Source organism: Sander vitreus, chromosome 10 (assembly GCF_031162955.1).
Source record: "Sander vitreus isolate 19-12246 chromosome 10, sanVit1, whole genome shotgun sequence".
Lineage (NCBI taxonomy): Eukaryota > Metazoa > Chordata > Actinopteri > Perciformes > Percidae > Sander > Sander vitreus.
The window spans coordinates 150001-172555 of NC_135864.1; the positions used below are offsets into that span (position 1 = coordinate 150001).

General features: G+C 45.3%; 1 protein-coding gene across 1 annotated transcript in view; it reads right to left on the minus strand.

The window, feature by feature from the left end:
* The window catches only part of arap3 (ArfGAP with RhoGAP domain, ankyrin repeat and PH domain 3), a 55429-nt gene that overhangs the window by 27517 nt on the left and 5357 nt on the right, over positions 1 to 22555 (minus strand). Inside the window, exons 2-12 of the mRNA XM_078259964.1 lie at positions 13797 to 13959; positions 11927 to 12147; positions 11649 to 11820; positions 10105 to 10614; positions 7612 to 7652; positions 6740 to 6816; positions 5963 to 6030; positions 3810 to 4076; positions 1844 to 1913; positions 1460 to 1580; positions 262 to 446 (exon numbers count right to left, since the gene is read on the minus strand). Of these exons, the coding sequence (XP_078116090.1) occupies positions 262 to 446; positions 1460 to 1580; positions 1844 to 1913; positions 3810 to 4076; positions 5963 to 6030; positions 6740 to 6816; positions 7612 to 7652; positions 10105 to 10614; positions 11649 to 11820; positions 11927 to 12147; positions 13797 to 13870 (1806 nt within the window). The 5' untranslated portion in view covers positions 13871 to 13959. The remainder of the gene's footprint in view (positions 1 to 261; positions 447 to 1459; positions 1581 to 1843; positions 1914 to 3809; positions 4077 to 5962; positions 6031 to 6739; positions 6817 to 7611; positions 7653 to 10104; positions 10615 to 11648; positions 11821 to 11926; positions 12148 to 13796; positions 13960 to 22555) is intronic.

Sequence of the window (22555 nt, forward strand, 5' to 3'; positions counted from 1 at the left end):
CACACACACACACACACACACACACACACACACACACACCTACCCACACACGCACACACACACACACATACACACACAGACACACACACAAAAAGGTGCAGTGATAGGTGACCGATGTACTTCCACAGAATCAGTTCCTTAATGTTGTTGACTGTGAAGGAATTGAACCTTTGACCTTTCAGCGGTGTCGTGTAGGGCTGACACTGCTGAAAGAAATGTGACTAAAATGTGACAAAAACTTGAATGAATGCTGAGTCTGACCTGCTGGCTCTTGTAGATCCAGATCTGCTCCGTGTTGATGGCGGCGTAGACTTTGGACTTGGTTCCCTTCAGCTCGAGGGCGCCGTGTCTCTGGCACGGAGACCCCGCGCCGAAGCAGCGGCGCCCGAACACCAGCTGATCTCTGACGTGTTCCTGCAGCGTGCAGACCCAGCGCCGCCGGACCACTGACAACCAGAACCACAAAGACCTTATTCTAGGGCTTGATATTATGTCGATATCGTGATATGAGACTAGATATCATCTTAGATTTAGGATATCCTAATATCGTGATATATCTTCTATCTGTTCTATTATTTGCCTTTTCCCACTTAGTCATTATATCAACGTTACTGATGATTATTGATCTAACATCTAAGTGTGTAAATATTTTGTGAAAGCACCAATAGTCAACACTACAATATCGCCACAATATAAATATCGAGGTATTCGGTCAAGAATATCGTGATTTCTAATTTGCTCCCAATCGCCCAGCCCTACCTTATTCCTCCAGTAGTTACACACACACACACACACACACAGACACACACACAGACACACACACAGAGACACACACACACACACACACACACAGAGACACACACACACACACACACACACACACACAGAGACACACACACACAGACATACACACACAGAGACACACACACACACAGACACACACACACACACAAAGACACACACACATATACATACATACACATGCACAAAGAGACACACACACACACACACACACACACACAGACACAAAGAGACACACACACACAGCCACACACACACACACACACACACACACACACATATACATACACACGCACAAAGAGACACACAGACACACACACACACACACATATACATACACATGCAAAAAGAGACACACACACACACACACACACACATACAAAGAGATACACACACACAGCCACACACACAGCCACACACACACACACAGCCACACACACACACACAGCCACACACACACACACACAGCCACACACACACACACACACACACACACACACACACACACACACACAGGAAGCTCTAGTAGTTACCGTGGTGATTGGTGCATTGTGTACATTTGAGTACCAATAAGAAACCAAGAGAAACTAAATCCTCAGCAGTCATATCTTTCTAAATGAGCCCAACTGAAAACAGATTGGGCGTTTTCTTCTTCTACCTTCGCTATCCGTCCTGAAAACAAAGATCCTGTGACTCGTCACAATTTCAAACTTGTTGTCTTTGGCGGGGCGGGACATCTGGATGGCAGCCAATGGGATCACTCCTTTAGGGTAAACGTCCTGAAACATAAAAACATATAAACGACCTGAATCTCCCTCATCGCTCAGAAACACAGACTCAGTCTTTACATCCGATCGGATCATTAAAGAGACGTTGTGTGTTCAGGTCTGAGAACTGAAGAAAGAAAACCTGACAGACGCCTCCGGAAAGATGGAGTTACAGAGTCTTTATGACCAAGTCTAAATAACGTCTGTTACATTCGACTGGATCGTTAAAAAGTGATTTCTCTTATGACTACAGTATATATCAATATATTATGTACCTTCTCGCTGCCAAAGTACATCAGGTTCTTGCCATCAAACTTCACGTAGCGCTTCTGGAAAACATAGTTCCTGAAACATAAAACAACACATGTCAGACACAGAGACACAGACATCATCACAGAGACACAGAGACACAGACATCATCACAGAGACACAGACATCATCACAGAGACACAGAGACATCATCACAGAGACACAGACATCATCACAGAGACACAGACATCATCACAGAGACACAGACATCATCACAGAGACACAAAGACAAAGACATCATCACAGAGACACAAAGACATCATCACAGAGACACAGAGACAAAGACATCATCACAGAGACACAAAGACAAAGACATCATCACAGAGACACAAAGACAAAGACATCATCACAGAGACACAGAGACACAGACATCATCACAGAGACATCATCACAGAGACACAGAGACACAGACATCATCACAGAGACACAGACATCATCACAGAGACACAAAGACAAAGACATCATCACAGAGACACAAAGACAAAGACATCATCACAGAGACACAAAGACACAGACATCATCACAGAGACATCATCACAGAGACACAGACATCATCACAGAGACATCATCACAGAGACACAAAGACACAGACATCATCACAGAGACATCATCACAGAGACACAAAGACATCATCACAGAGACATCATCACAGAGACACAGACATCATCACAGAGACACAAAGACACAGACATCATCACAGAGACATCATCAGAGACACAGACATCATCACAGAGACATCATCACAGAGACACAGACATCATCACAGAGACATCATCACAGAGACACAAAGATACAGACATCACAGAGACATCATCACAGAGACACAGACATCATCACAGAGACATCATCACAGACACAGACACACACAGAGACATCATCACAGAGACACAGACATCATCACAGAGACATCATCACAGAGACACAAAGATACAGACATCATCACAGAGACATCATCACAGAGACACAAAGATACAGACATCATCACAGAGACATCATCACAGAGACACAAAGATACAGACATCATCACAGAGACATCATCACAGAGACACAGACATCATCACAGAGACACAGACATCATCACAGAAACATCATCACAGAGACACAGACATCATCACAGAAACATCATCACAGAGACACAGACATCATCACAGCGACATCATCACAGAGACACAGAGACACAGACATCATCACAGAGACATCATCACAGAGACACAGACATCATCACAGCGACATCATCACAGAGACACAGAGACACAGACATCATCACAGAGACATCATCACAGAGACATCATCACAGAGACACAGAGACATCATCACAAAGAGACACAGAGACACAAAGAGAAACAGAGAGACAGTATATGGAGCATCTCAGCTGATTCTTCATGAATTTCAAACAGAAGGAAGGAAGTGAAGGAAAGACAAACACACCGAGTGGAGGAAGAAGAAGGAGCAGAGCAGCAGGAGGAGGAAGAGAGGAGGGAGACGAGGCTGCTCCTTAGAAGGGAGGAGACACAAGAAGGAGACGAGAGGAGGAGACGCAGCACAGCAGCCAGCGCTGACCTCTGACCTCTAACACACACAAACACACACACAAAGATATAAGGCAAGAATAGGTGGAAAAGAGTAACAAAAACGTAGAAAACAGCAACAAAAACATCGTAAAAAGTGACAGAAAGAAGGAAGACAAACTTCTAAAAAAGTGACAAAAACTTCGACAAACTTGGAGAAAAAAAGAAGACGGTATAAAAAAGGAAGGAAGGAAGGCAAGAACAGGTCATAAATAGTGACAAAAAGCACTCATGTACCCCCTGCAGTCCTCCAAAGTACCCCTAGGGGTACACGTACCCCCATTTGAAAAACACTGTCCTACACTATGACCTTTTATGACTTTTAAGAAGCCTGGTTCTAACCAGCTGTATGAATCAAACGCACCCCTGTGGAGACAGCTTGTCCAGCCAGCCGCTGATGATGGGCGGCGCTCTCTCGGTCAGCGAGGTGTAGCTGGCGTACGGCGAGATGGTCAGATCCTCATCGGCCTCCGAGGGGAAGGTGTGGGCGGGCAGGGAGAGGTATCGGAGGGGGGGGGAGGGTTCTCTGTAACGGACGGGGGGTGCAGGTTCTCCGACGGTGCTGTAACCCTGAGAGTCTCCGGGGTGAAGAGCCTGAGTCAAACGCTTCGTCCACGACAACTTCTGACACCTGAAAGACAAATTAAACTTTATTCATACACTTTAGAAAACATTTATCTGATTAAAACACTTTAGAGCACTGGATCTCCAGCTTTTTTCAATAATGTTCCCCCTGTGAACAGTGTGTTTAAGCCACGTACCCCCTAACCAGCGCCAACCAGTTTTGGTAGAAATAAAAAGTCTCTATAAATACAGTGATGTCAGCGATACATTTACTAAACAGCAGCCTTGGACCTGGAAAACATTTAAATGATGATGAAAAAAGGCGACAATGACAAAACCTTGGAAAAAGACGGTAGAAAGAAGGAAGGAAGTAAGGCAAGAATAGGTTGAAAATAGTAATAAAAACGTAGAAAAAAAGAAAGGAAGAAAGGCAAGAATAGGTCGAAAATAGTAATAAAAACGTAGAAAAAAACAGTAGAAAGGAAGAAAGGCAAGAATAGGTCGAAAATAGTAATAAAAACGTAGAAAAACCAGTAGAAAGAAGGAAGGCAAGAATAGGTCGAAAATAGTAATAAAAACGTAGAAAAAAAAGAAAGGAAGAAAGGCAAGAATAGGTTGAAAATAGTAATAAAAAACGTAGAAAAAAAAGAAAGGAAGAAAGGCAAGAATAGGTCGAAAATAGTAATAAAAACGTAGAAAAAAAGAAAGGAAGAAAGGCAAGAATAGGTTGAAAATAGTAATAAAAACGTAGAAAAAAAGAAAGGAAGAAAGGCAAGAATAGGTTGAAAATAGTAATAAAAACGTAGAAAAAAACAGTAGAAAGAAGAAGAAAGGCAAGAATAGGTCGAAAATAGTAATAACAACGTAGAAAAAAACAGTAGAAAGAAGAAAGGAAGAAAGGCAAGAATAGGTTGAAAATAGTAATAAAAACGTAGAAAAAACAGTAGAAAGAAGAAAGGAAGAAAGGCAAGAATAGGTCGAAAATAGTAATAAAAACGTAGAAAAAAAGAAAGAAGGAAGGCAAGAATAGGTTGAAAATAGTAATAAAAACGTAGAAAAAAACAGTAGAAAGGAAGAAAGGCAAGAATAGGTTGAAAATAGTAATAAAAACGTAGAAAAAACAGTAGAAAGAAGGAAGGCAAGAATAGGTTGAAAATAGTAATAAAAACGTAGAAAAAAACAGTAGAAAGAAGGAAGGCAACACTAGGGCGACAACAGTGACAAAACCTTCAAAAAACGGTGACAAACTTCTAAAACAGCGACAAAAACTTTGAAAAAAGCGAGAAGTAACTACAGCCTTTTAACTGAAAAACATTTTGCAAAAGATGTCACGGACCCCCTGCAGTCCTCCAGAGTACCACTAGGGGGACACGTACCCCCGTTTGAGAAACACTGCTTTAAATGAATCTGCTTTATACACTGTAAACTCTTCAGCTACAAAGAATAATCAATTAACTACAAAATACAAGTGGGCCAAGTACAGAGCCCTGGGGCACTCCAGAGTACCGACAATATGCAGATGATACAACGTTATATATTTGTCTTATAAAATGCAGATAAAATACATGAGATACTTAACGTTATACTGTGATGAGATACTTAACGTTATACTGTGATGAGATACTTAACGTTATACTGTGATGACGTTATACTGTGATGAGATACTTAACGTTATACTGTGATGAGATACTTAACGTTATACTGTGATGAAAGTGACTTTTTGGTGTCTCGACCCACAAAACAAACGCATTTATGTTTTTTCTTTCTCTTAGTCCTCTTTGTTTATCCATTTTACACATTTATTTTTTATGAATGAATTGTTTGACTGTCTCTTAAACTTTCTTTTCTGTTGCTGTTATAAAGTTCAAGACTTATATATATAATATATAAATTACTCAATATGTGCTCAAACAAGGCTAACACAGAAACGTCACAGAGTTGCTGGTGTCTCACCCATGATCCTCTGCATGTTTGTCTTCCCCCCTCCTCATCTCCTTCTCCTCCAGTCTGCTCCTTTCACTCTGCAGGATAATATATGATCGATAATCACAGACTGGACATATTACAAGTTTAGGATGCAGTAGATAGGTTAGTAGTAGTTAGGGTTACTAACAGGTTTTCAATGTTTTCAACCCACCAGACTCCATGTAAATAATCAGGACTTTTAGCGTGTATAGAGCCAGCATATTTCCACCAGACTCCATGTAAATAATCAGGACTTTTAGCGTGTATAGAGCCAGCATATCTCCACCAGACTCCATGTAAATAATCAGGACTTTTAGCGTGTATAGAGCCAGCATATCTCCACCAGACTCCATGTAAATAATCAGGACTTTTAGCGTGTATAGAGCCAGCATATCTCCACATGTAAATGGGTGAATTAAGGGTTTATTTCAACCAAACCAGAGTGGTGATTGTTGGAACAGTGGAAAGATGAACCAAGACGGCTTTTGATAGTTTTATTTAGTTTCTGTCCACTATGAATGAAGTGTGTTTTACGATGATAAAAGTGCTGATTATTTACATGGAGTCTGGTGTAGTTTGGTGATGGTGATTTGGGGGCTGTTTCATGTTAAACTAAAAGGATCTTACTCTTTAACTAAAAGGTCTATCTCTGTAGGGATCCTTTCCATAATGTTGTCAGACACTTAGAATAATAATCTGAGTCTGTCAGCGGCAAAAACAGAACTTTTAGTTACCCTCTAACAGGGAAGAAACGTTTTGTCTCACCTCGTGTGGATTTCTTCTGGTTTGGAAAACGGTTTCACAGTACGGGCTGATTTCCTCCTCGGGGTCATCTGTGGAAGCTGTTACACAGAAGACTTAACTGGGTACTGTAGTAGAGATGGTCCGATACCATTTTTTGCTTCCCGATACCGATTCCGATACCTGAACTTGCGTATTGGCCGATACCGAGTACTGATCTGATACCAGTGTGTCATATATTTTATTAAGTTTTAACAACTGTATACTACTATCCCTGTATGGATGTGATATTATTTCTATCTGTTGTCGGTCTGGCTCAGGTTAAACTCTTTGTGAAACATGAATGCCACAGAACGTTCTGTTATTCTCCAGTTTGACAGTCAGTTATAACAGAAAAAGAACATAAATAAACTACTTTAATGTATTTTTTCTTTATTACGTGGTATCAGATCGGTGCATAAACTCCAGTACTTCCCGATACCGATACCAGCGTTTTAGGCAGTATCGGAGCCGATACCGATACTGGTATCGGTATCGGAACATCTCTATACTGTAGCATAGATGCTAAGGTAACCCCAAATCACAGCCAGCGTGACCATTATCTGCCTATTTAATCACAGCAACTTTAACTTACAGTGTTCAGAGTTAAAGATAAAAAAACACAAGAAAAGATAACAGTTCAAAAACATGTACAAAAATGTTTCCTGTATTTATACTGTCTGTGTGTGTGTGTGTGTCATTAGATCCTGTAAATTCTCAAATGATGTGCCCAAACCAATAAAGACCAGAGGGGGAAACTAAATAAACACGGGCCAGATTTAAATAGTTGTTCTTTTGCAAAAAAAATTTGTAAAAAACGTGAACATATATCATGTTTACAGGTAGTCTGTACTCACCTCTGGCTGATCCTGAAGAGTTGTTACTTAAAGTGCTGCCACTGAAAACACACACACACACACACACACACACACACAAGACACACACAAGACACACACACAGACACACACACAGACACACACAAGACACACAACGAAAAAACTGTCAGCAGCCGTGTTTTCTGTTGGGGAAATCTTTCAGCAAACTTTTGAAATGTCGCAAAAATGAAATCTGAATTAGTTGGGTTTCCATCAGCTGGTTCGGAGGGAACTGGGCTACAGCGTAGTTCGGCCAGAAGATGGCGCTAAAGGCTACGCATGGCTGTAATCCAAGGTTGCTAACAGAGAGGCCTTGGCCATCTAACCTTTTACGAGACAAACATGGAGAGACGTCTTCAGGAATTAGTTTCAATAGTTCTTTCATGTTTCTTGCTGTCAGGGAAGACAGACGGAGGGCTCTATTTTAATGATCTGAGGTCACGGCGTGAAGCGCCTGGTGCAGGTGTGTTTAGGGCGTGTCCAAATCCAAGTCCAAATTTAATAGTTTAACGGCGGAAAAAAGGGTCCGTGCGCCGGGAGCATGGTTCAAAAGGGTTGTACTTAGTGTCTTCATTAATCAGAGGTGTGTTTTGGGCGTAGCATTGCTGTTATGATGGAGGATTTTCACCGTAATATTTGTATTTGTAATCTTCTGCATGTGTGTGTGTGTGTGTGTGTGTGTGTGTGTGCTGCTGTGCGTCCCTGTGTGTGTGTGTGTGTGTGTGTGTGTGTGTGCGCTGCTGTGCGTCCCTGTGTGTGTAACAAGCATAGTGTGCACGTGCTGTGCACGAGCCTAGGAGCATTTTACTAATGCTCTGTTAAAATAACAATGAAATGCTGCGTTATTGACTTTAGACCAGGTTTTTGTTGGTCAATGGTGCCATCACTTCCCACTGCCTCAAGATAGTAATACTCCCAGAATGCACCTGAACACACCTCCCTGTAAGACCAGCACGCCCAGAATGCACCTGAACACACCTCCCTGTAAGACCAACACGCCCAGAATGCACCTGAACACACCTCCCTGTAAGACCAGCACGCCCAGAATGCACCTGAACACACCTCCCTGTAAGACCAGCACGCCCAGAATGCACCTGAACACACCTCCCTGTAAGACCAGCACGCCCAGAATGCACCTGAACACACCACCCTGTAAGACCAGCACGCCCAGAATGCACCTGAACACACCTCCCTGTAAGACCAACACGCCCAGAATGCACCTGAACATACCTCCCTGTAAGACCAGCACGCCCAGAATGCACCTGAACACACCTCCCTGTAAGACCAGCACGCCCAGAATACACCTGAACACACCACCCTGTAAGACCAGCACGCCCAGAATGCACCTGAACACACCACCCTGTAAGACCAGCACGCCCAGAATGCACCTGAACACACCTCCCTGTAAGACCAGCACGCCCAGAATGCACCTGAACACACCACCCTGTAAGACCAGCACGCCCAGAATACACCTGAACACACCTCCCTGTAAGACCAGCACGCCCAGAATGCACCTGAACACACCACCCTGTAAGACCAGCACGCCCAGAATGCACCTGGACACACCTCCCTGTAACACCAGCACGCCCATGGGCCACAGCAGGTGCATTTGTTATTTAAACGACGTGGGCGCTGGACGGGAAACTGACAACTGCGTCGGTCTTAAACTAGCAAAGACACTTGGGTCGGGCTTTGCGCTGTGCCGGGTGAGAGATAGGGCCCTGTGTTTCCAGATTGGTCTGTTTTCTGCCAAGAAATCTGGGCGGTTTGGTGTGTGTTTGGCTTGGAAACGTCATCTTTATCTGGCCAACACTGCTTGTAGAACTAATCCTACATTTCCCATGAACACTTTGTTGTGACTTGTCGTACAACCGTCAGCTACGTGCATAGCGTGCGGTATCGATATCGAGCTACGCTGAGACGGAGAAGATGAGTGGAGCCAAACAAGCCAGTAGGGTTGGGTACCAAAACCCAGTTCCACTATGGAACCGGTTCCTACCCAACCGGTAGGAATCGGACCAGATTAGAACGTTAGAAGTTCCTCTTAATGTGTCGACTGAAATATTTTCCCTCTGTCGCTCCAAAACGGACCTAAAAAGATCCCCCTACCGTTAGCTAGCTACCGTAAATGTAGGCTACTTTTAAAATGCCATATCTTCCCTCTGGACTCACCGAAACAGACGTAAAGGCCTATTAACCAATCACTGACCGTGATCGCTAGTAAACATATCACATCTCTGAGGTCATTTTTCAGTTTTTCAAGAATCAGTTTAGGAATCAGAATCGTTCTAAAAGTACCGGTCCAGCATCGCAATTGTAAAAATCCAAACGATAGCCAACCCTACAAGCCAGAGGAGCTGAAACAAACATGTGGCCAGGGGAGAATCTGATTGGCTGCTGATCAAAACAGTACATTTAAAGCCCTGTGGAACGTATCTTGTGAAAACGTCCGTGTCTGGACCCAGAGTGAGCTACCTGTTCCTCTCCCGGTTCCTGTCCCCCGGTAGTCTGGGCGGAGTGGGCGGAGCTGGCGATTGGCTGCTCTGGCACCTCCCCCCGCTGGCGCCGGGTAACGTCCCCCAGTAGATCTCGTTAGAAACCATCTCCATGCCGACACCTCCGGGGGAACCGGACGGCGAGGAGCCAGAGAGACGGCTGTTGTCAAGGCTACCAGGACAGGAAGTCACAGGCGAAGAAGAAGAGGAAGAGGACGAGGGCGGCGGGGAACCCTGGAACGTGGCGGGGGGGGTCCCGCGGTACAGCCTCGGGGGGACGGGCGGTAACAGCACTCCGGCGTCCGACAGGGACAGGCTGCGACTCGGCCGCCGCCGCTCGGCCTGGCTCAGCCTCCGGACGGGCGTGGTCGCCATGGCGCCGGGGTCAGAGGTCAACCTGTCGGCAGGCGGGGGCGGCGTGCTCTCTGCAGTCAGACCCTCTAACACGGTGAAACAGATGGAATCCTGGGAAAGCCGCCTGGGAGCAGTGCTGGAACAATTCAACATGTTACTCTACAAATAATAATAATAATTTTACTCTAATAATAATAATAATAATAATCCCTTTCAGTCACATTTAAATGTTTTTATTCATTACTTTTTCAAACACACTAAAGTTTTGAATGAATCCCATAATACATCTTTTGGTTATATCATCGTCATGTTACCCTGATAATGGGTTTAGGTAGGGAGGGAATTAGGGAGGGAATCAGGGAGGGAATTAGGGAGGGACGTAGGGACGTAGGGAGGGAGGTAGGGAGGTAGGGAGGGACGTAGGGAGGGAGGGAGGGAGGGAGGGAGGGAGGGAGGGAGGGAGGGAATTAGGGAGGGAGGTAGGGAGGGAGGGAGGGAGGGAGGGAGGGAGGGAGGGAGGGAGGTAGGGGAGGGAGGTGAGGGGAGGTAGGGAGGGAGGTAGGGAGGGAGGTAGGGAGGTAGGGAGGGACGTAGGGAGGTAGGGAGGTAGGGAGGTAATTAGGGAGGTAGGGAGGTAGGGAGGGAGGTAGGGAGGGAATTAGGGAGGGAGGTAGGGAGGTAATTAGGGAGGGAGGTAGGGAGGTAGGGAGGTAATTAGGGAGGGAGGGAGGGAGGGAGGTAGGGAGGGAGGGAGGGAGGGAGGTAGGGAGGGAGGGAGGGAGGGAGGGAGGGAGGGAGGGAGGGAGGGAGGGAGGGAGGGAGGGAGGGAGGTAGGGAGGGAATTAGGGAGGGAGGGAGGTAGGGAGGGAGGTAGGGAGGTAATTAGGGAGGGAGGGAGGGAGGGAGGGAGGTAGGGAGGTAGGGAGGGAGGGAGGGAGGGAGGTAGGGAGGTATGGAGGGAGGTAGGGAGGTAATTAGGGAGGTAGGGAGGGACGTAGGGAGGGAGGGAGGGTAGGGAGGGAGTAGGGAGGGACGTAGGGAGGGAGGGAGGTAGGGAGGTATGGAGGGAGGTAGGGAGGTAATTAGGGAGGTAGGGAGGTAATTAGGGAGGTAGGGAGTTATGTATTATTATTATTATTATTATTATTATTATTTAGTGTTCCAGCAGACCTGGGGGGCGGTGGGTCTGGCGTTGGACAGAAGTGGACGGGCGCTGTTCTGCGGCGATTGAAGACGGTTCTGGGTTTGGGAACGGGCTTCAGCGGCGGGCGGCTGCGTTCAGAGTCGGTCAGCATGGCGGCGAGGTTCGGAGCCGAACTGTTCCTCAACGCCTCAAAGTGACCTGTTGGAAATAAACCACGAAAACGTTGAAAGACGCATTTAAAATCCTCCAAAAAGGCATTCAAAGCTTTGAAATGAGCAACAACGATGAACGATGCCGCCGTTACCTGCCGGCTGCCGGAGCGACACAGACTGGCAGCGGTCCCGCGGGAGATCAGCTTTCTGATTGGCTCTTTGGCTCTCCGTCCTCTGAATGTGGCCGACTAATCGGAGGATCCTCTTGCGGTGTCCCGTGGCGGTGATTCCCAGGCTGACCAGCGCGTCGTTGTCCAGGTGTGTGAAGTCTCGAGCCACCAGGAGGCCGGCTCGGCGGAACGTGTCCTGGAACCTGCAGAGGAACAACGGAAACTAAGTTTAGATTTGCTCTGACGATGTCAGTAACATACGGAGCCCCTAAAGCTCCACGCAGAGCTTCCTCCATAGCTACACAAATACAGTTTATACTGGTGGGTCGGTGTGTTTTATTTATTTAACCTTTATTTATACTCAAAGGGCATTGAGGTTTCCCTCATTTTCAATGACCAGTTTACATCAAGAGTCATACACAAAAAACAACAACAGCAATGACAAATAAATATGAACAAAACTAAAAACAGTTGCAATTTAAAGAGCGGAGATTAAACACCAAATGTTTAAAACCAGTAGCAGATGGGAGTACCTCTAACCTCAGAGTTTGTTGCAGAGCGTCCCATGTGCTAGGGGCATCGAAGAAAAAGGCCGTTTTACCAAGATCTGGTCGCGCAAGGGACCCTGAGAGTGAGCCGATTGTTGGATCTGGTTTGATAGAAACCAAGATTCCAATGTAACAGGGAGGAGATCTAGAGAGGAAGCTTACCACTAATGGCTTTAAAACAAAGGGCCAGTGGTGCCTCAAGGAAAGAGAGGACCAGCCAACCTTTCTATAGAGAACACAGAACACAGTGGTGTGTATTATAACTATCACCGATGATAAATCTAAGGGCAGAATGATAAACAGAGTCTGTTTCAATGGAGATGTAGCTGCATGCCTATAGATTACATCACCATAGTCTAATACTGCCTCTACAACTCTCTTCCTACTAAGCAAAGGAAAGCTAGACCGGTTTCTGTATAGAAAGCCCACCTTCTGTCGGAGCTTGGAGGCGAGGCAGTCAATATGAGTCTTAAAGGTAATGACATTTAGAGCATGTTTAGAGGCTAAAAACAGGTTTAAAACCTGCCCTGTTTCAGCCTGTAGGGTGCTAACGCTAGCAGGAGGATAACACGGTGTAGGCAGCACTGATTGGTTTAGTTCTTCTCTACTGACAGCTCTCCACGTTTACACCCAACAGAGCTACGGGGGGGAATAGACCGGGAGTCTCCTTTAAATGAGAGTTTCTCATCAAGACACAGTCCGAGATATTTGTAATCAGTAATCAGTAACTCTGTGTGTCTGTCTGTGTGTGTGTGTGTGTGTGTGTGTGTGTGTGTGTGTGTGTGTGTGTGTGTGTGTGTGTGTGTGTATGTCTGTGTGTATGTCTGTGTGTGTCTGTGTGTGTGTGTGTGTGTCTGCGCGTGTGTGTGCGTGTGTGTGTGTGTGTGTCTGCGCGTGTGTGTGCGTGTGTGTGCGTGTGTGTGCGCGTGTGTGTGCGTGTGTGTGTGTGTGTGTGTGTGTGTGTGTGTGTCTCCTGGTCTTTCTGACCTCCGTGTGAAATCTGCAGCAGGATAAGTTAACCCTGTCCTTGATTTCATGTTGTTATGGAGAAGGAGAACCAGGACATGAGTTTGGGGGGGGAAATGCAACGCTACGAGCCACGGCCGAGCCACGTGTAGTTCCGGGCTACGGCGTCGAGGCCGGTATGTCCATGTAGCCACAGCGTAGATTTAACACAGAAGCATACGGTAAATCACGCTTAAAGGAACATGACATGACTTTTTTCTTGTGCGCAACTTGACTTAAAGCTTTAAAGAAAGGGACCATAACATCTGAAAAAGAGAGAAATGTGTCGAAGCTCTGACCTCTCCAGATGGATCGCTGCCAGAAGTGTCTCAACCGGCGTGCTGGCGTCCAGCGTTGCCATGACGACCAACATGGAGTCTGGATCTGATACTGTCTCCACCACGTTCAGGAAACACGGCGGCCATCACTGACCTACAGAGGGGACGGAGGACAGACGTCCATCTGGAGACACAGACACACAGACAACAGTTAGACACAAACAGTTAGACACAAACACATACACAGTCACACACACACAGACTGACACAAAAACATGATGTCAGCAGACTGACACAGAAACATGATGTCATACTGACACAAAAACATGATGTCAGACTGACACAAAAACATGATGTCAGCAGACTGACACAGAAACATGATGTCAGCAGACTGACACAGAAACATGATGTCAGCACACTGACACAGAAACATGATGTCATACTGACACAAAAACATGATGTCATACTGACACAGAAACATGATGTCAGCAGACTGACACAGAAACATGATGTCATACTGACACAGAAACATGATGTCAGCAGACTGACACAAACATGATGTCATACTGACACAAAAACATGATGTCAGCAGACTGACACAGAAACATGATGTCATACTGACACAAACACATGATGTCATACTGACACAAAAACATGATGTCAGCAGACTGACACAGAAACATGATGTCATACTAACACAGAAACATGATGTCAGCAGACTGACACAGAAACATGATGTCATACTGACACAGAAACATGATGTCAGCAGACTGACACAGAAACATGTCATACTGACACAGAAACATGATGTCATACTGACACAGAAACATGATGTCATACTGACACAAAAACATGATGTCATACTGACACAGAAACATGTCATACTGACACAGAAACATGATGTCATACTGACACAGAAACATGTCAGCAGACTGACACAGAAACATGATGTCATACTGACACAGAAACATGATGTCATACTAACACAGAAACATGATGTCAGCTAGGGCTGGGCGATATGGATAAAATAAAATATCAGGATATTTTTGACCAAATACCTTGATATCGATACCGCAACGAAATTGTAGTGTTGACTATTGGTGCTTTCACAAAATATTTACACAATGAGATGTTAGATCAATAATCCTCAGTAATGTTGATATAATGACTAAGTGGGTAAAGGCAAATAATAGAACAGATAGAAGAGTCTGGGTAAGTTCAGACAATGACATCACTTTACTGTAATGCAGCCTTTACAAAAAAGAAAAGACACTTATGCCATATTACGATATTACCATATCCTAAATCTAAGACGATATCTAGTCTCATATCACGATATCGATATAATATCGATATATTGCCCAGCTCTAATGTCAGCAGACTGACACAGAAACATGATGTCATCAGACTGACACAGAAACATGATGTCATCAGGCGTACACAGAAGCAGGATTGTTTCTCAGCTTCTGCAGCATCATGAACTCTGACCTTTGGAGTCAGCAGACTCAGAAACACACACACACACACACACACACACACACACACACACACACTCCCCCCCCCATGCTTCCTCCCTAGGACGGACTAAGACACGAGGGAAGGGAAGCAAGTAAACGAGGATGCAGTTTAAGGACCTGAGACGTAGCCACGGCAATCAGAGGACGCTGATGATAGCGAGGTCATCGGACTGAATGTCCTCCTTCACAGGAAACACACACACACACACACACAAACACACACACACACACACACACAAACACACATTTGACACACATTACACATACATTGACACACAGGATACAAGGAGTGGCTCGAACGGAAGGGTGGAGGTCTTTCAAAAGGAAAAACGTGCGAGTCTGTGTGTGTGTGTGTGTGTGTGTGTCTGTGTGTGCGTCTGTGTGTGTGTGCGTCTGTGTGTGTGTCTGTGTGTGTCTGTGCGCGTGTCTGTGTGTGTCTGTGTGTGTGTGTGTGTGTCTGTGTGTGTTTGTGTGTGTGTGTGTGTGTGTGTGTTGTGAGTCTCTGTGTGTCTGTGTGTGTGTGTCTGTCTGTGTGTGTGTGTGTCTGTGTGTGTGTGTGTGTGTGTGTGTGTGTGTGTGTGTGTGTGTGTGTGTGTGTGTGTGTGTGTGTGTGTGTGTGTGTGTGTGTGTGTGTGTGTGTGTGTGTGTGTGTGTGTGTGTGTGTGTGTGTGTGTGTGTGTGTGTGTGTGTGTGTGTGTGTGTGTGTGTGTGTGTGTGTGTGTGTGTGTGTGTGTGTGTGTGTGTGTGTGTGTGTGTGTGTGTGTGTGTGTGTGTGTGTGTGTGTGTGTGTGTGTGTGTGTGTGTGTGTCTGTGTGAGTCTGTGTGTGTGTGTCTCTGGATTTCCTGAAAGATTTTGGAATGTGTTGTTTCCCTCTGATGTGTTTAATAAGGCGTCACTTCCCGTTTTGTCCAAAATTCCAAGTTTAGGTGGAGAAATGTAAACATTTAAGGATTTATGAAGGAAACGGGATGTCGAGGCTGTATCCATTTTTTCCCCCTACCCGTAGTTTCAAAAAAAATCTCGGCCTATGTGGCTGGTTAGCTCAGTTGGTAGAGCGGGCGCACGTGTACAGACGTTCCTCGACCAGAAGGTCCAGGGTTCGAATCCGACCTGTGACAGTTTTCCTACATGTCTCCCCCCCCTCAGCTTTCCTGTCCTATAGGAATGCCCCAAAAAAGGCAGAAATGCCCCAAAAAATAAATCTAGGCCTATAATAGTTAGACTTCAAAGAAGTGTAGAATGGGTTAAAAAGTGACTAAAACACAGACACACACACACACACACACACAGATAGACACAGACACACACACACACACAGGTCAGCAGGAAGTGAGTCACAGCAGTTTCCTGTTTCCTCCTCCTGACTTGAGCTGCTTCTGTTCTCTGTGTCAGGATTTATTTATTTATAATGAATCTATATTTACAGACCCACTCATCTACCTCAAACCCTTTTAATGTCTGTTACAAAGTCAGAGAAGATGCTGAGAGACTGTTGAAAGTTGTTTAAGACTTCTACTGGAACTAGAACTAAGAAACACACACACACACAGAAACACACACACACACACACACACAGAAAGAGAAACACACACACACACACACACACACACACACACACACACACACACACACACACACACACACACACACACACACACACACACACACACACACACACACACACACACACACACACACACACACAGAAACACACACACACACACACACACACACACACACACACACACACACACACTCACAGTGACTGGACTTCTCTCCAATGTGACACATTTGGGTTTTCAAAGCACTAAAACACAAAACCAATCAAAGTGTTAGAGTGAAGGAGGGAGGAGTCTGCAGAGAAACACTGATCTGAGAGGAACAAGAGGAGGAAGCTGGCCAAGCTGCAGATAAACAACCAGGAAACAGACGCTTCCACCTTATAAACCTGCAGAAAACGGAGACGCTTCCACCTTAAAAACCTGCAGAAAACGGAGACGCTTCCACCTTATAAACCTGCAGAAAACGGAGACGCTTCCACCTTATAAACCTGCAGAAAACGGAGTCGCTTCCACCTTATAAACCTGCAGAAAACGGAGACGCTTCCACCTTATAAACCTGCAGAAAACGGAGACGCTTCCACCTTAAAAACCTGCAGAAAACGGAGACGCTTCCACCTTAAAAACCTGCAGAAAACGGAGACGCTTCCACCTTAAAAACCTGCAGAAAACGGAGACGCTTCCACCTTAAAAACCTGCAGAAAACGGAGACGCTTCCACCTTAAAAACCTGCAGAAAACGGAGTCGCTTCCACCTTAAAAACCTGCAGAAAACTTTTATATAGGCCTTAGTGGTCCCCTAATACTGCTTGTTTGAAAGCCATGATGTCTCTCTCTTTCTCATGGGGGGGCCAAATTCTCTAGGTGGTCAAAGCAGAGAAAGGGGAGGTAACCTTTCCCCTTATGACGTCATAAAGGGAAGATTCCAGATCGGCCCATCTGAGCTTTCATTTTCTCAAAGACAGAGCAGGATACCCAGGGCTCGGTTTACACCTATCACCATTTCTAGCCACTGGGGGGCCATCGGCAGGCTGGGGGGACTCATATTAATGTTAAAAAACCTCATGGAGTAAAATCTTCATGCCATGGGACCTTTAAAACCTGCAGAAAACAGACGCATCGGTCTCACTGAGGATGACACTTCTGAGATATCAACATGAGTCTCAAAAACACTGAAATATGAGGCTTCTGTCAGAGATATTAACACAAACGTCAAACACACACAAAGACACATACACACACACACACAAACAGACACACACACACACACACACACACACACACACACACACACGCACAGACACACAGGATACACACACGTCAGCAGGAAGTGAGTGTGTGTCTGCTGAGGATCTGAATGGTAGAAACTTGAACATTAACAGATGTTGATGAAGAAGAAGATGAAGAAGAAACACTCCTTGTTTTCCTTTCCTCCCAGAACACCAAACACTCCCTTTCCTCTCCTCCTCATCTTCTTCATGTACAAATATAGAACTAGTTAAGTCATATAAGTTTGTCCACTTGAATGAAGAGTAAGCAGCAAAGTTAGTGAACAACTAGAGAGAGAGAGAGAGTAAAGGAAGGACAAATAAAAGAGAGGGAGAGAGGGAGAAAGGGAGAGAGGGTGGGAGAGCGAGGCTGAATAATAACAGAGAGTCTCTATTGTGACTAACAGAGAGAGGATTGTTCTAGAAACTGTGACAGGAACCAACACAGAGACACACAGACACACACACAGAGACACACACACAGAGACACGCACTGAGACACACGCTGAGACACAGAGACACACACTGAGACACACTGAGACACACTGAGACACAGAGACACACACTGAGACAAGCTGAGACGCACTGAGACACACACTGAGACATGCTGAGACGCACTGAGACAAGCTGAGACGCAGAGACACGCACTGAGACACGCTGAGACGCACTGAGACACACACTGAGACACGCTGAGACGCACTGAGACACACTGAGACACAGACACACACACACGCTGAGACACACACTGAGACACAGACACACACACAGAGACACGCTGAGACACACAGAGACACACACACACAGAGACACAGACACACACACACACACACAGACACACTGAGACACACACACTGAGACACACACACACACAGACACACACACACACACACACACACACACAGACACACACACACAGACACACACACACACACACACAGAGACACACACACACACACAGAGACACGCTGAGACACTGAGGGAACTCTGAGCGCACTGAGACACACACTGAGACACGCTGAGACGCACTGAGACACACTGAGACACACTGAGACACACAATGAGACACAGACACACACACTGAGACACGCACTGAGACACGCACTGAGACACACGCTGAGACACACGCTGAGACACAGACACACACACAGAGACACGCTGAGACACACAGAGACACACACACACACAGAGACACACACACACACAGAGACACAGACACACACACACACACACACACAGACACACTGAGACACACACACACACACACACACACACACACACACACACACAGACACACACACACACACACACACAGAGACACAGACACACACACACAGAGACACAGACACACACACACAGAGACACAGACACACACACAGAGACACGCTGAGACACTGAGGGAACTCTGGGTAACACTAGGTGCGTTTACTCATCTTTATGCACATTTGTGTAGAAACGCCGTCATTTAGAAAGAGTCCAGAAATAAATGCACCAAAGTGTCCCCGCTGGTGTGAGGTGGGAGAATGAGGCATCATGGGTAAAAGGCTTGTTGTTCGTGTGGGTTTCCTCACACCAGAAAGACGTGCATGCTGGGTAATGAAGCTACTGCAGGCATGAAAACGGGTCAGGGGTGAAAAAGGTGAGAAGGATATTACCCCTCTAGGGGGTCCGCGGGCATGCTCCCCCAGAAGAACATCTTAAATATTCCATATTTTAAAGCATCGATCTGTTGCCAGCCAACAGTGTAATATTTCAGTTTGTGTTCATTACAGTGAATCAGACCGTTAACGTCCTTCTGACATTACACAATAATAAAACTCATCATCTTTAAAAACTAACGTTTTGGATCAGTTTTGACTTCTTCCAACCATATGTTACATTAAGAGTCAATGAGGATTTACATATTGCAATAAAATCCTAATCCTACAATCAATCATTGAGAAAAGTAACCTTTCTAGATGTTGTTACTTTGACCAGGTCTTCATCAAAACAGTGAATTAGTTCATTCATGATTTTGTCCATGTTGATATTAGCTGCTTTATTTACATTTATTAAAAACTAGAGATGCAGCGATAGACCGGCCGGTGTTCACGTGCTGCAGGTCAGTCTGACATATGGTGATGTCATACTGGTCAACGCTCCAATTAACTGACAACAGAAGTTATACGTGTTACAGTTCTCAAGGACGCCACAGCACGCTCTCTTCTTCCTTTCTCTCAACGTCTCCGCCGTGTGTCGCTCTATTCTCCCACATGTAGGAACCTCGTGAATCAACCTGCAACATGTCAGCTGTTTGGACATTCTTCAGCGTGTGTGAAGAAGATAACACGTCTGCAATATGCAACACCTGCAAGGAGGAAGTAGGACGTGGAGGGACGACCCCAAAAACCAGAATCACATTTCTTTAGTTGATATCTGATGAAAGAAGGAAATGGTTCTAACGTTGCTCTTTAGATGTGTTAATGTCCCACCAGGAGTCATTGATATAGGTCTGTTTTATAGTGATCCATCATCTGTTCAACACATGTTCTATTAAAGGAAAGATAGACATTAATATGTGTGTGTGCTGTGAAGAGGTTAGAAAAAATGGACTCGGAATCGGCCTAGAAAGTTGTCATCGGTGCATCTCTATTAAAAACGCTGCATTGTTTATCTTTTCATATATCTAGAAGTCTAACCTCTGGGACAAGGCCGTGATGTTTAAATACCTGCCATGCTGATTCCAAACAGACAGCTCTGTCAGGGCAGTTTGGGCTTCAGATAGCTTTCACACAGCGGCCATCGTTAATGACCAATCACGTTCCTCTGTGAACGTGCACACGTATGGTTAGTATCACGGTCGGTCAGTGAAGGAGCGGTCGTTGGCGGTAACGTTCTGGTACTACAGAGGGCACGGACCGGAGCTTTGTGACTAGCAGTCTTACCGCTGCTGTCGTACAGCGTCTTCCTTCAACATGAGCTGCAGAAGCCCCCGGCTCCCTCAGTCTGAGGCACCGGCCGGCTTCCCGTCTCCCCCCGTCTCCTCTTGTCCTCTATTCATGCCCAGCGCCATTTGTTTTAACTCCTTTCTCAACTAAAGCTGGATCTACATGCTCCAAGTTTGATCAACTTTGCCTCCATACCTCCAGACCACACCGGCACAGCACTCTCACATTTCGGCAAAGACCCGCCCTACTTTGCATCCGATTGGCTAGAACTAGTTTCATTGGTAGGTGGAAGTTCGATGATTGGTTAAATCCAGCGCATCAAAAACAAATCCCATGTGGACTTTTTGATATTTTTCTAAAATAGTCATTCGCCAGAAATCGGGCACCAGGCCCGAGTACTTAACCCCCCTAAACATTTTCTCATCGAATCTACACGATTCACGTAGGTCACCTATTTTGTGTGAGTGATTTTCATGTCTGTACTGACACTATGTCCCCGATGAGTGAGGACAGGTTAGATGCAGAGGATGAATATGTGTAAAACATAGAGCTGGGCAATATATTGATATTATATCGATATCGTGATAGGAGACTAGATATCATCTTAGATTTAGGATATTGTAATATTGTGATATGATATAAGTGTCTTTTCCTGGTTTTAAAGGCTGCATTACTGAACTTCCCAGACTCTTCTATCTGTTCTATTATTTGCCTTTACCCCACTTAGTCATTATATCAACATTACTGAGGATTATTGATCTAACATCACCAATAGTCAACACTACAATATCGCCACAATATCGATATCGAGGTTATTTGGCCAAAAATATGGTGATATTTGATGTCCTCCATATCGCCCAGCCCTAGTAAAACTGAACTGGATGTAGGCACGAGGACAAGTCTGATCTCTGTTACATGATTGGCCACTGCAGCGGGACACAGGGGGAGTTTCTACAAAGTCAGTCTCAACTTTTCTCTGCAGGACACTGTGTTTCTTTGCATGCCCCTCCCCCCCCTGCAGCCTAAACACACTACCCTTCTTCAACATGAATAGAAAGACCTGCGTTTTAGCCGGACCGTCTGAACGCAGCCTGAAGCTGAGAGAGGAAGAGGAACACACCTGCTCAGGTGAACAGCTGAGAAGTTAATCAGATGTCTGAAGTCGTGTTTATCTGTGATAATGTGCAGAGCTCGTCTGTGATCTTAGTCCCGTGTGCAGTGGTGTAATGTAACTAAGTATTAGGGCTGCAACATGGATTATATCTTATATAAGACATATAGACATATATATATAATATTGTGACAAGGTTCAATATTGAAGACACCTGGTGCCACTCTAATCAGCTGATTAACTCAAAACACCTGCAAAGGCCTTTAAATGGTCCCTTAGTCTAGTTCTGTAGGCTACACAATCATGGGGAAGACTGCTGACTGGACAGCTGTCCAAAAGACGACCATTGACACCTTGGACAAGGAGGGCGAGACACAAAAGGTCATTGCTAAAGAGGCTGT